At 37.8% G+C, this 15,376-nt stretch overlaps 1 protein-coding gene and 1 long non-coding RNA gene across 7 annotated transcripts in view; one reads left to right on the top strand and one right to left on the bottom strand.

The window, feature by feature from the left end:
- Positions 1 to 15,376, bottom strand: part of CC2D2A (coiled-coil and C2 domain containing 2A) — a 303,035-nt gene that overhangs the window by 10,023 nt on the left and 277,636 nt on the right. For all 6 annotated transcript variants that reach the window (XM_079920214.1, XM_079920213.1, XM_079920217.1 and 3 more), the window contains 4 exons: positions 12,015 to 12,218; positions 7,409 to 7,498; positions 5,611 to 5,724; positions 2,621 to 2,755 (listed from right to left, as the gene is read on the bottom strand). In XM_079920214.1, coding sequence (XP_079776340.1) covers positions 2,621 to 2,755; positions 5,611 to 5,724; positions 7,409 to 7,498; positions 12,015 to 12,218 — 543 coding nt within the window. The remainder of the gene's footprint in view (positions 1 to 2,620; positions 2,756 to 5,610; positions 5,725 to 7,408; positions 7,499 to 12,014; positions 12,219 to 15,376) is intronic.
- The window catches only part of LOC307185752, a 180,641-nt gene that overhangs the window by 12,254 nt on the left and 153,011 nt on the right, over positions 1 to 15,376 (top strand). The gene's annotated exons all lie outside the window — the stretch shown is intronic.

The following is a 15,376-nucleotide window of genomic DNA, read 5'->3' as shown; positions in this document are numbered from 1 at the left end:
CATTTATTTTTAAATCTGTATACAGTGAGGTACCCTCAGTACTTTTTGAGCCATTGAATGATGAAAGCTGAAATTCAGTAACAGGTATCAGTGTACCAAATAATGGACTGAATTGGAGACAAATTATTTAGTTGGCTACTTATAGTAATGCAGGATGAAACAATAATGATATGACCTGGAAACAGAAGAGGTAGAATCTATATGAGTTGGTATCAAAAGGATTGAAGTAGGAGGAAGTGAGGGAGGGGGAAAATCAAGGACAGTTCTGGGGTTTGAATCGGGGTAACTGACATCCACAGAAGTAGGAAGGCCAGGAGGAGGAGCTCTTTTTAGAGATAAAGGAGAAATGATACGAGTTGTGGATGGCCTGAGTTTGTGATTTTGGTAAAGCATCTGGGTGTCTAGCAAACAGTTGAAAATTCAGGACCCAAAGATTCTGGGGCTAGTGACAGAATTGTGACTTTTTTTGCCAGGATAAACTAGATAGAGATATAATAAATAATGTGTGGTTCTGCAAGAAATCTAAATGTAGAATTTTCAGGAAAATCTACTTTTAAGGTGTGGAAAGAAAAGCCAGTGGAAGAAACCTAGGGAACTATTGCAGAGAAATGAAAATCAACAGTCCTTTATCAGTAAACCGAGGATGAGAAAGTGTTTTTTTCCATGAAGAGGTGATTAGTTGTGTCACGTGCCATAGAAAAGGACAGGAGAGTGAGGAATGGAGTAAACCATTGGATTTATTTATGCATTAGCAAGATAATGGTACTTCTCAGAGGGTATCTCTGTAGAATGGTCAGGGAAGAGGACTAGATTATAGGCGGTTAAAGTCTGAGTGTACTGAGGAAGTGGAAGCAGGGCATATAATTAATATTTAAAGAATTTTGGAAGGAAAGGAAGGAGGGGCAATGGTAGTTTAGGCTGTAGCCGGGTTGGGAGAAGCATGTTTTAGAATTGTTGGACTTCTGAGCCTATTGATGGAGAAGGAGAGAGAAAACATATAGAGGCCAAGTTGGGACAGTTAGTGGAGCCAAGTGTTGGAACAGGAGTAGAAACACAAACATGGGTGGAAGGGGGAGACTTACTTCTTGGCAAAGGAGTGGAGGAGGAAAAAGGCTGACAGTCCAAAGAGGTGGTGTGGTAGAGCAGGGGCAGTTGAGGTTTCAGAGTGCCAGGCCTGCAAAGCGAGCCTGAGGTCCTCTCCTGAGGGTGGCCGAGGCTTAGAGCAGGTTCAGAGCAGCTGCCATGTGGGATGGCAGGCATCATGAGCCACTGCTGCCTGTCTTGTTAGAAGAGGAGGAAAGGGGGTCTTTCTTCCTCACAAAACTTGGGCTTTATGTGAATTAGTCAACCATACAGTAATTGTTTTGAGAACTAATAATTTTGACAAAGAATGGAGTTCTCTGTAGGCTTTTTCAATGCCTGTTGACTCTGCCTGATTACTAATATGACCTTAAGATGGTTCTCTACATGTATTAATAGATGGAGCTTAGCAGATCATTTATGATTATGATACTGCTTTTAATTAAAAATAATAACATGCAAATTGTACACTACACTGCTCTTTTCACACTTGTAGTTAATAATAGTTACCATTTGCTGAATACCTACGAAAGACAGGTACTTTGCTGAGTGCTTGGCATATGTTATCTCTAATTATAGTAGTAACCCATAGACCAGTGGTCTTCAAGGTAGGGTGCACATCACAGACATAATAGAAGAAATAGTAGATCTTCTAATTATTTCTTTTCATTTTAAGAGTTTCTTCTGTGTGTAATATAAATAATATATTGATCCATAAGTAAATACATATATAATTTATAAATAAAAATACATATATTGGGGATATATGCTCAAATGACTTTTCTGACAGATAAAGTTCAGAGAACACTCAGGTAGATAATAATTATAAACACAGTCACAGTAGCCAACACAGGGTTGCTACTGTATGTTAGCTGCTTTGCATTGATTATCTCATTTACTTCTCACAACTACTCTGTAAAGTAATTACTAACAAATACCTTCATTCTACCAGTGAAGAAACTGATGCTGTATAAGATTAAGAAACTTTCCTAAGCTTACATAACTAGTAAATGATGATGTTGGAATTTAAATTCAGGCAGTGTGATCCCATAACTCATGTTTTTAACCAGTGCCTTATAGAGTACCCTTCATAGTTAAATGGCCCCCCAAACTGGGTGCAAGCAGAATCACCTGATGGTACCTGGGAATCTCTTAGAAAAAGAAAAGGAAGAAAAGAAAGACAGTCTTTTCGGGTGATAAATTTGGCTCACTTAGTTCTCAAAACACTATGAGTTCGGCATTGTAAACTCTTACTTTGGAAGGGAAAACAGGACAAGCCAGAATACAGACTCAGGTCGTCTGAATCTAAATCCTAAATTCTTTCTTTAACCTCATTCTGCTTCTCGAAGATCAGGTGACTAATTCAACCGGAAGTTTTTATTTAGAACAGTTCTGCCACTGTGCTTGACACTGCGTTTCTTTAATTGGTGTTATATATGTTTATGTAAATTTTTTTGACACAAAATATTATTAAAATCAGTAGATCAATTTAAAAAAAAGCAATAGTCAACCACATTTAAGAGGAAATGGTAATACTTACATTATCGGGACCTATTAAACAGCCTACGCTTTTTAAGGGGCAGAATGTATCAAATTGTCCATAACAATGTCCACTGCAGGGATTCCATATTAAATAGTGACTTTGCTCCCGAGTTAGCACATAGGCAGTTGGACCCTGAAGGAAAATAGCCATTAAACCAGTTTCCGATTAATTATGCTATTAGGGTCAAGAGTAATTTGTATAGACAGTTCATTATTTTAGTTGGACCCCTAATTTCTAAACCCCATGGCTAATGGTGAAAATTATTTTGCAGTTCTAGATTATGCTGAATTAATAAAATCAAAAGTTTATTTTTGCAAAATTCTTGCATCTGCAACTAGTGTGATATAGTGACCAAATAGGAATAGTGGTCATGTTACTCAACCGATATATCTTTTTTTTTTTTTAAGTTAAATGGGGTATGTTGTGGGGTTTTCTTTTTTCAGTTTTACTGAAATATAATTGATGTACAACACTGTATAAGTTTAAGGTGTACAACATAATGATTTGACTTCCATACATCATGAAATGATGACCACAGTAGGTTTAGCGAACACCCATCATCTCATACAGATACATTAAAAGAAATAGGAAAAAAATTTTTTTTTCTTGTGATGAGAATTCTTAGGATTACTCTCTTAACGACTTTCATTTATAACATACAGCAGTGTTAATTATCTTTATTATGTTGTATATTGCATCCCTAGAACTTATATATCTTATAACTGGAGGTTTGTACCTTTTGACTACCTTATCTAATTCCCCTTCCCCCTATCCCCTGCCTCTGATAGCCACAAATCTGATCTCTTTTGTATGAATTTGTTTTTGAAGTATAATTGACCTACAACACTATGTTAGTTTCTGGTACACAACATAGTTATTTGATAATGTCTATACATTTCAAACTGATCATCATGAAAAGTCTAGTTATCATCTGTCACCATACAAGGATATTACATAATTACTGACTATATTCCCCACACTGTATATTTCATACCTGTAACATTTATTTTGTAACTAAAAGTTTGTACTTAATCTTCCTCACCTATTTCTCTCCTCCCCCCTCATTCCTGCCCCCATTCCCCCCTCCCCCCATTCCCCCTCCTCCCCCCATTCTCCCTCCTCCCCCCATTCCCCCCCTCCTTCCCCCCCATTCCCCTCATCTCCCCCTCCATTCCCCCCTCCTCCCCTCTGGTAACCACCTGTGTTTTTTGCTGTATCTATGTTTCTTTTTTTTTCTTTTTTTTAAAAAATTAATTTATTTTTGGCTGCATTGGGTCTTCATTGCAGTGCACAGGTTTTCTCTAGTTGCAGCGAGCTGGGGCTACTCACTGCAGTGGCTTCTCTTGTTGTGGAGCACAGGCTCTAGGCACGCGGGCTTCAGTAGTTGTGGGTCGCGGGCTCTAGAGCACAGGCTCAGTAGTTGTGGCACACGGGCTTAGTTGCTCTGTGGCTTGTGGGATCTTCCTGGACCAGGGCTTGAACGCATGTCCCCTGCTTTGGCAGGTGGATTCTTAACCACTGCGCCACTAGGGAAGCCCTCTATGACTGTTTGTTTCATTATGTTTGTTCATTTGTTTTGTTTTTTAGATTCCACATACACTATTTGCCTTTCTCTGACTTACTTCACTTAGCATAATACCCTCTAGGTCTATCCATGTTATTGCAAATGGCAAGATATCTTACGATTGGCTGAAGAATGATTATTGATGGAAATAAGTAGTCACTGCATTTTCTTTTTAGAGTCAGTTAAGATTGCCTTTTAAGTATTTAGAAGGCTGATTATATCTGAATACTACTTCTATTTCTAATACAGTAATTAATATTTGATATACATTTATAATTATGTAAATGAATAGAAGATAATTTGAGAGGATACTTACTAAACTCTTGACAGTGAGTACACCCAAGGAGGGGGTGGGATTGGGAGTTAGAGCCTGAAGAAGGACTTTAACTTTTAATTCAGAATACTTATGTATTATTAGATTCTCTTTTTACAATGAACATTTATTCATTCATTTATTTCTCATGTATGATTTCATTTGATGCTCACTATAGGCTTCTGGGGAAGGCAGGGCAAAACTTACTCTCCCACTTTCATTATAAGGCTCAGAGTTGTGAAGTGACTTGCTTAAAGTCACACAGCTCATGAGGAGTGGGCATAACCTTGAACCCAGGCAGGCCTTGTGACTTCCTAGCCCATTATTCTGTTCCTTGTACCAGGCTATCTGGGAGATAATGATGGAGCATGAATTAGGATTCAGATATGATACTGCCTGTCTAGTAGCAACCTGTGCTGTCTAATTCCTAAGGATTCCTAGAGCCCTTCTTTTTGAAACACTCTTTGGATAAGCTGTTTCAGTCCATATGACTTTTCTAAGTTTGTACCCAAAATTACCCCCAAAACGTGCCCCAAATTTCGGGATATTTGCAGTGCGCTGGGGAAACAAATTTTAGTAGTCACTATCTCCAGTCTAATAAAAATAACAATGGTGATACCAAAATATAGCTGTGGACATTCTTTTCTTTGTTCCTGTGGTTATCTGCCTTGTTGTCCTTTGCCTGCCAGGTTAATAGCAGATGCCTGTGGATGAAGCAGGCGTGAAAGACTCTCTGTCCTTGCCGCACTTCTTCAGATCCCCTTTGGTCCTTGGCATGAATAACACTAGATCACTAAGGGAATCAGAATTCTTAGTAGCATGGGCGGGAGGGGGCTCTTGCTAAAAGGACAGAGCTAGGTGGGGACTGTGGGTGGTAAAGGGCTCCAATTTGCCAAAAACACCCTGAAGCATTGTGCAGGGCCCAAGTACCCTGAAAGCCACTTCATGTTTTATCGCTGGTTCTCTCTTCCTGTTGTGGAATCTCTGGGCTACTTTCCTTGCAACTCAAAGAATTGTTATGAAAATAAGTCCTGTCCATGATTTGGAACATAACACAGCCATCCATGTTAGCCAGGGACACTTTGTTAGAGCCAACCTATGTGGTCTTACCTCAGGAATAGCATTGCCCATCACCAGCCAGGCCTTCTTACCCAGGGAGAGGAAGTAATTGCACAGTAATACTGCATGCTCTTCTTCGTCTCCTGCCAGGAGATCAAGAAATTGCTGACCAAAATTAAAAACAAAAAATTACGTTGCATTGACTGACCGCTTCATTCTAGATTGGCTGTATAGGATTTTAAAAAGTCATTGTTAAAATTAGTACCTTCAAGGATAAGATCTATTTTAAAAAGATTTTTCCAAGTGTTGGTACTGTGTTGTTAATTCATTAAAATAAAAAATACCGCAACACTTTTAGTCGGACATGGTATTTTCTCTGACATCGATGACATGATTTCTAGAATCAATTATGGGGTGAGGTGTGGGAGACAAATTTCAAAGTTCCACGTTTTACTTTGAACTTACATATGGTAGCTCCCTGTGTACGAAACACTTTTTCTTTGTGAAGACGTTATTTTCTAGAGCAGTTTTAGGTTCACAGCAAAGCTGACAGGAAGGCACAGAGATTCCCCGCACTTTCTTGCCCCCCCACAGGTACAGGCTCCTCCACCATCAACATCCCCCGCCAGGCGGCACGTGGGTTACAACTGACAAACCTACCCTGACGCACCATGATCACCCAAAGTCCATAGTTTATATATAGGGTTCACTCCTGGTGTTGTACGTTCTGTGGGTTTTGACAAGTCTGTCATTACAGTATAATGCAGTGTGTTTTCATTGCCCTAGAAGTCCTCTGTGCTCTGCCTGTTCACATCCTGTCCTCCCACCCTGGCCACCACACTGTTTTAAGCGCATTGCATGCATCAATTCATTTGATCCTGGAAGAAACCTTTGAGGGTGATACTCATCTTCCCATTTTACAGATGAGGAAGTGGAGGCACAGGGAGATGAGGCAATACCTAGGAAGTGGAGAAGCCATTCTGGCTCTAGAGCACATGAACTATATTCTATTCTTCGTATATCTTCTTACAGATATCTTGAGGTTGTGGAAATTTTATCTCTAAAATTGTGAACATTCTGTTGCCAAAATATATTGGGGAGCAAGAAATTTTAAGTGTACTTCAGCTTCTTCCTTTTAGAGCTATCCTTCAAAGGGAGTTGTATACCACAGTTAAATTTTATGCAAACACAGTACAACATGAGATCCAGAAGCAGAATGAATACCAGTGATAATACATGTTGGTTTCATACTACTGAAGACTCATTTGGAAGTTCATGTAGCATATGTTGATTGTAAGTTCCATGAGGTCAGAGGCCATTTTATTTTGCTCATAGCCAGAACTAAGTACAGTGTCTGACATGTGATAGGTGACCAAGAAATACATACTGGATATTGACATGCCTTTAGAAGCCCATAAATTAAGGAATATGCAATTTCCAAAGCCCATGCATTAAGGAATATGCAATTTCCAAATGTAATAGAGAATGTGATTTTGATTATTTTATGAATAAAATTGGGATGTTGTTAAGGTAACATTGAGAGGATAAATTAGCATTAAGACATCTGAAGTGGTTTTGTGTGTGTGGGTGCGAGTGTGTGCGCGCAAATAATTAATTTTTTTGTTTAATTAATAATTTTAATTAATAATTTTGTTTAATTTCTGAACTTTGGGCAAGTTGAACCAGGAAGAAAAAAGTACCTCAGAATTTAGCTCATCCTGCTAAACAGATGGCTGTGTAGATTTTTATAATAACTAATGAGTGTTGCAATTTAAAATTATGCAAGCCATTTACTAATGTTCCATGAAATCAGCTCAAACTAGTAAGTCTATGAGGGAGAACTACTTACATCAGATGTGCTCCACAGGTCACAGATACCAGCAAATGAAACAGTGTCAGGCAAGAAAGGAATCAAAGACACATATCGAGCCACCAGTTCCTGTTTAAACAAAATTAGCTGTAATCATTTTTCTAATAAAATAGAAAGCTGGATCGTCTATCTCATTTCTTGGAAGAAAGTTTCATATATCACAAACATTTATGTGAACAAAATGAAACGAGTGCTCACAAGAGCTTACTAAGTGTTGTGTTAATATTATCTCATTTAATCCTCTCCAAACATCCTGAGGAAGATTATTGTTATTATCCATCTTTTACAGATGAAGAAAGTGGCTCTTGGGTCTCTTTGAAATGTTCTCATCTTCTTCCCGCACCCGCCCACCACCCCCCGCCCCACTTATAACAAGACTCTCGAAAATCATCTTGTATTTTCTCTAGCCCAGTCCTGAAAGCAGCCATTTCTCTAAGAAGTCCTGGTTCCTTTTAGAGGGCAGTAGTATTTAGAAACCAAGATGGGTGCATCACTGTGGTTGTAACTCACTATTTCTATAATTGCTCAGGAGGCTGAACATCTTTTTATATGCTTATTGGCCTTTCATGTTTCCACTTCTGTGAATTTGTATTCAAGTATTTTGTACATTTTTAAATTGATTTGTAGTTTTTAAAAAATATATTCTAGTTACTATTCCTTTGTTTATTACATGTGTTGTAAATGTCCTCTCCTGATTGTGGCTTGTCTTTTCCTTTGTGCTGTTTTTTGCTAACTCAAGTTCTCAGTTTTAATATGGTCAAATTTATTCTTTCTCGTTATAGTTACAGTAAGTCCCCTACATACGAACGAGTTCCATTCCGAGAGCGAGTTCGTAAGTCCAATTTCTTTGTAAGTCCGACAAAGTTAGCCTAGGGACCCAAACTAACACAATTGGCTGTATAGTACTGTACTGTAATAGGTTTATAATACTTTTCACACATAATACTTAAAAAAAAACAAACACAAAAAATAAAGAAAACATTTAAAATCTTACAGTACTTTGAAAAGTACAGTAGTGCAGTCCAACAGCTGGCATACAGGGGCTGGCATCGAGTGAACAGGCCAGAAGAGTTACTGACTGGAGGAGGGAGAGGAGGTGGGAGATGGTAGAGCTGAAGGATTGTCAGCAATAGGAGATGGAGGGCAAGCTGCAATTTCACTCACGCCTGATGCTGATGACACAGGTTCTGGTTCCTTGCTGGAACCAGATGCACGTTCACACCTTTGAAAGTTTGCAACTTAAAGATTCGTATGTAGTGGACTTACTGTAGTGCTTTTTTCTGGCTTGTTTAAGGAACTTCCTACCTCAGGTCATAAAGATAAAAATGCCTCTCATATTTAAGTCCTCAATCTATTTGTTGAATGGTGTGCAGCAGGAATCTATTTTTTTTCCATGTGTAAAATCACTGATCCCAATACAATTTATGTAATAGTCAATTTTTACTAATTTCCAATGCCAGCTTTGTCATATATCAAGTTTGAGTGGGTTAATATTTGAGTAGACCTATTCTGGATTTTTAAATTCTCTTCCATTTTTCTCTTTGTTATTTGTGTTCAATACCATTTTACCTTAATTACTACAGTCTCATAAGTATCTGGATATGACGTGGCAGATCTTCCCACTGAGTTCTTCTTTCTCTTCAGGATCGTCTTTGCTATTTTTTTGCCCTTTGCACTGCTGCATAAATATTAGAATCAGCTTGCCAAGTTCCACTACAAGCTGTTTTAAAAATCTAGTTTTACAGTCTTTGTCTTTCAACTGGAAAGTTTAATCCCTTCACTTTGATTGTGATTATTGGTAAATATTTAGACTATTTCTACTACCTTATTCTGTGCTTTTTATTTATTTTTCTACAATTTTTTCTATGTTTTTTCCCCTTCGTACTCTCTTTACCCCATTTTGTTATTTTATCTCCTGCTGGTTTGGAAGTTAAACTCACTTTTTAAGATTCTTTTAAGTTGTTAAGCTAGAAGTTCCAGTATGAATATTTAACTTAAAACTCTAAAGTTAATAAATATCTTTGCCCTCATCTTGGAAAATATACAAGGGCATTAAAATACTCTCATAGATCCTGTCCTGACATGTACACATTTTTTTTCAGGATTTTTGTTTTATCTTGATTTTTCAACCACATTGATTTTATTATTACTGTGAAGACAATGCTTGTTGATTTATTCACTAATTTCCCATTTTCTTTACCTATCATTATGTGTTGCATCTAGGATTTTCTGAGAACTTTCCTTCTCTTTATATTTTTTAGAAATTCCTTAAGTGAGAATCTTTTGGTTGTAAATTCTCCCAATGTTTGTGTGAAAGATAGTTTCACTGGTTATAAATTACTAGTTTGATGACTGTTTTCTTTTAGTCTTTTGAAGATGTCATTCCATTTCTGGCTTTCATTTGTGCAGCTAAAAAACCTGTTAGTTTAATTACTGTTCCTTTTTAGATAATCTGCACTTTCTCTCTAGCAGCTTTAAAGATCATCTTTGTTTTTTTTGTTCCCTATTATACACCTGGAGTTTAATTTCATTTTATTTATCTTGTGTGGGATTCATCGGGCTTTCTGAACCATTGTTGTCTTTCATCAAATCTTGAAAATTCTCAGCTCTATGTCTTTGAATATTGCTTTTCTTCTTTTAAACACAGTTTGGTCCTCCTCCCTCTATCCTCCATGTCTCTTAACCATTCCTTTATGTCTTCCATTTTTTTCTGTTTCTGTGCTATACTCCAAGTAGTTTCTTTGCCTGTATATTCATGAATTATCTCTGTATTTAACTGTATTTAATTTAACTCTGTATTCAACTATATTTGATGTTAGGTTTAAACTGTTTGTTCAGTTTCTAATTTTAACTATTCTTTATTTCTACAAGTTCCATGTAGTACTTTTAACACGCTGTGTGTCAGTTCTAATAGTCTATTGTCCTTTTGTTATATTTTCAATTCCCTAGATTTCTTAAACTTATTAAACATACCTATTTTATATTCTGAATCTGGTAATTTGTGTCTCGATTCTGCAGAATTTTGTTTCTGCTAACTTAGCTTCTTCATAGTGACTTATTTCTTCATTGATGATCTTTTATATGTTCATGTTGCTTGGAACTTTTTCTGTGGAATTTTTTTGAGGCTGTGTTTAAAGGATGTTCTCCTAGAAGAATTTGGGTTTGCTTTGACAGGGACTTAGGGGCATTACCAACAGGGAATTCTTGAAATTAAATTTCGATTGAAGTTTTTTGGGGTCCTACAGGTAGTGTAAATTTCAGTCCCAATGTGAATAAGTACAGCTTAGTGATTAGGAATTCTTAGGAGAGACGTTTTTTTTTTCTCTTCCATCCAGAGTCAAGGCTGAGACAGGCAGGTTGTCTTCTGCAGGGCAGAGTATTTCCTAGTTTACCTACCAGTGAGTTTACACTTCAAGGGTCCCAGCTCCGTGGCTGAGTCTCTAACGCAATGCTCCAGCACCATGCATTACCTTCCATCTCCAGCAACCTTGAGGCCCATTGAAACCCATCTCTTGGCATTAGGAATTACGGGTGACCCCAGAGCAAACACTATTTCAAGCCCTCACCCTTGTGGAGTCTTACTTTCCTGTTGTTTCCTGTCTCTGGGTTTTCCTCCTCATCTTATTTCCATTTCAGTCATGATTTAAAACATGTTTTAAGTATTTTATTCATCACTCTTAAGTGTTCTCTACTGGGAGAAGTTTTCTGCATATCTACTCTGCTAGAGAGAATAGAAGTCCCTGTTAAGGTTTTTAATAAAAATTTGATTATTAAAAGTAAATGTAACGTAGAACACAATGTTTATTTGTTTTTTAAATATATATCTATATCTGCAAATAGGCATATCATTACCCTGTTCCTAAATTACTAAATTAATGACTTATTAGCTGCAATTACTCTCTATACTATCCACTCGCCAAAGACAGTTATGGGTTACTGTGTCCACTTAAGAATAGCCCATTCAGCATACAGTCCTGTTCGTGTGAGATTGCGACGGGTACGGTGCTTTGCAGGCAGAGAATGATGCATGATTATTTAATGGCCTGGTATGGATGTGCTTTACGGGGATGGCCTACATGCTTGTACATACTTAAGGCTTGGAAACAATTTTTGCTTAATCTGAATTTAATGATACTTACAGCATTAAATATAATATTGAGTAGTTATCTTGGTATAACAGAAGGTGCACGAGTTCTAAGTCAGAGGCCTAGGTTCCAATTCTAGCAGAGTTATAGAGAATACATAATGAAAACATGTTTGTATAAGACATTGTGAAAGTGTAGAGCATCTTCCAAATTTTAGTTTTCCAGCACCCGATGTAATGTCAGGGACCCAGTAAGCACTCAATAATTAATTGTTCCCTGAAAGAATGGACTAAGGATTATTATCCTCACTGGTACCTTCAGACTTTTCTAAAGAAAGTAAGCCTCATGGTACTAAAGGAGTTTTAATCATTACTTTAATCATTAATGATCTTGATCTAGTTACTATCCTAGGTACTATGAAATGTGTTAATTAAGAGGGCAATATATTGAAACTTTAAAACCTTTTTAGCGTCAACACCGATTGGCTGTGAAATACTTACTGCGGTTGCCTGGGGATTGTTGGGGTGAGTGTTAAGGAGCTCCTGAGGAGGATTTAAAGGCTTGAGATAACGAGTAATGAAGACGGTTTTCCCACTAATGTCAACCACTCTTGTAAGGCACTGACGATTTGGAAACTTTAAGGCACATTCAGCTTGAAACTTCTCAGTCGCTTGAAGCAATTTCTCATCTTCCTGAGAATCAAACTTCAAAAATAAAGACTCCATGTTGTTTGTATATCATTACAGGAGATACAGTAGAACCTGTTCAGATCCCACAGTCAACATGAACTCAATGTGTGCTTCAGGAAGTATGATTTAGTGACCCCCCCCTACAAAATTGTCAGGCCCCAGTGCTCCTGAAGCTTTATTTAATTATATTTATAATTTAAAAATTAGATGGATTCATTAAACACTTAAAATATATTCACCAGGGCTTCCTGGTGGCACAGTGGTTGAGAGTCCGCCTGCCGATGCAGGGGACACAGGTTTGTGCCCCGGTCCGGGAAGATCCCACATGCCATGGAGTGGCTGGGCCCGTGAGCCATGGCTGCTGAGCCTGTGCGTCTGGAGCCTGTGCTCCGCGACGGGAGAGGCCACAACAGTGAGAGGCCTGCGTACCGCAAAAAAAAAGAAAAGAAAAAAAAAAAATATATATTCACCAGCATTGAAAGAAAGTAGTCAACAGGCAAGCAGCCATATGGAAATTATTGGATTAATAAAGCAACAGATAAAAATTAAACTATGATGTACTACTTCTGATTGATGAGACCAAGCAATAATTTTATGTGTATTTTGATGTTGGTTTTAGAGGGGAGAGGGCTCAGAAATCAAACATTTCAAATGCAAAGGTAAAGCAACTCATGTTAAAAGGACCACAAATTTACAAGTATATATGGATGTATTAAAAAGTTTTAAATCCATAACCAACATACTAAATAATAGTAATGGGTCTCAAGGTAAAAGGAAGCAGAACTCGAACCATCAAATGTATAGTAGTTTTTTTAAGTGGTTCTCTGATCCAAGATGAGCCAATTCCCAGACTTTTTTTGTTTTGTTTTTAACATCTTTTTTTTTTTTTTTTTTTTTTTTTTTTGCTGTACATGGGCCTCTCACTGTTGTGGCCTCTGCCGTTGCAGAGCACAGGCTCCGGATGTGCAGGCTCAGCGGCCATGGCTCACGGGTCCAGCCGCTCCGCCGCATGTGGGATCTTCCCGGACCGGGGCAGGAACCCGTGTCCCCTGCATTGGCAGGCGGACTCTCAACCACTGTGCCACCAGGGAAGCCCCTGTTTTTAACATCTTTATTGGAGTATAATTGCTTAACAATGGTATGTTAGTTTCTGCTTTATAACAAAGTGAATCAGCTATACATATACATATGTTCCCATATCTCCTCCCTCTTTCGTCTCCCTCCCTCCCACCCTCCCTATCCCACCCCTCTAGGTGGTCACAAACCACCGAGCTGATCTCCCTGTGCTGTGTGGCTGCTTCCCACTAGCTATCTATTTTACGTTTGGTAGTGTATATATGTCCAACTCAAAGCAGCTGAAACAAAACAGATTTCAATTGTCTCTGGACATAGGGTGTCATTTTTTCCTTCAAGCCATTGTTGAAACGTAGCATGGAAAAAAGCAGATATTTAAATGTTTTTACAAGGTTTTTGTTGTTTAGTATAAAAATGTATGTATGGTTGCTTACATTTCAAAGGATTTTAAGACAAACTCAAACTTTTATTAGAAAATCAATTTTTAGGTAAGATTTACATTCTAGGTAGTGCTTGAAAGTTTTGTTTGTTTGTTTTCGAGGAGGGAAATACATCTAGATATCCCCTTCATACTCTGCTTTACTTATTTTAGCATTTAAAACTGCTGATATATTTGTTTACTCTGTCTCCCTCATAAAGTAAGATTCTTGAAGTCAGGGATTTTGTTTTGATCTAGTTTTTTACCTTCAGTGTCGAGGATACTACACACATAGTACATAGTACATAGTACATAGTAGGCACATGGTAAGTGTTTAACGAATGTTGTTGAATGAATGAATGAGAGCACAGAGAACATCCCATTACTTTTTTATGACTTTTAGTAGGATCTAGTATACTGAATTGTTCTTGGCTTCTCTTATATTGGAGCTGGACTGTGGCTCCTGTTTCTAATTTGATTGCTGTATCCTAAGAAATTGAGGTAGCGGTTGTGGCGGATAGATAGGATGGAGGCATTTCCAAAAGCCTCCTGTATATTCTTCATGGGATGTGCCCTGACATCTGAATCCTAACATTATCATCATCGTCGTCATCATAACCACCTACTCAGCACAGTGCCAAGACACGGTAGCTACCGAATAGGTGTTATGATGAAGACATAAATAAATGAAAAAGGTGAGCTTACAAGACTTTGGTATGGATGTATACAGACTCTAGGGTATAAATAATTGTAACTTTAGAAAGACTGAGAATTATGAAACAAGGGTGGTGTGAAGAAAAGCACTCTTTTGAAGTCATCCCTGTTTCCTTTAAACTCATTAATTTACACCTGCATCCAATTATTTAAAAAACGTTTGCTGAAAGTCTAAAGGGTTCTAGGCAGTCTGGATGAATGTATATGAAACAGACCCCTCAAGAAACTTCTAGTCTGGAGGAGAACATTAATAAGCAATCAGGTGCTTGAAACACTTGACCAGAGATCCTATAGGGATAGACACCATATGCTATGGAAGCATTAAAGAGAGGCAGCTATAGGCAGTGTCCAGAAAGAACAGTAAAAATCTTCAATCGGTACTGACTGCTTCCAGATTGAAAAAAATATGTATAAAACTTTTTCTGCCACTTGGACCTGGATGTTCTGCTGTGTATTTTGACTCTGTAGTTAGTGCTTCTTGGGAGCAGGGCCCATGTTTCAATCATTTTGTGTTCTTCTCTGCACTGAGCATGCATAATGTAAGCACTTAATAGGTATCTATTAATGGTCATTAATACTTGTTTAGACCACAAGGATGCCATTTAATGGATTGAAACAGTAATTTAAGGGTAGTATGCCATGTTGGTAATCTAAGAAGTGCCAAGCAAAAGTTAAATACGAAAAGGATTTGGGTCGTTTATTATGAAACAAATAAAGATGGAACTGACAAATTCACAATTTGATTCAACATGAAATTTGGAAGATTCTTAATTGGCTCAATTCTTTAACTTCTAGGTTAATGTAAATATTTACAGAAAACTGAATGGGTTTATTTTCCCTTTGAATACCTACACTGTGGCAGCTCCACTGACCAGAAATAATTGTCCCAGCCACACTGTTTCTGTAAGAAGCAGCTCATGGATTTTACGGACGTGGAAACAGTGGAGGTAGCTCCCAGTATGCAGGT

This window comes from Stenella coeruleoalba (assembly GCF_951394435.1).
Source record: "Stenella coeruleoalba genome assembly, chromosome: 4".
Lineage (NCBI taxonomy): Eukaryota > Metazoa > Chordata > Mammalia > Artiodactyla > Delphinidae > Stenella > Stenella coeruleoalba.
This window is presented reverse-complemented; position numbering and strand designations above follow the sequence as displayed.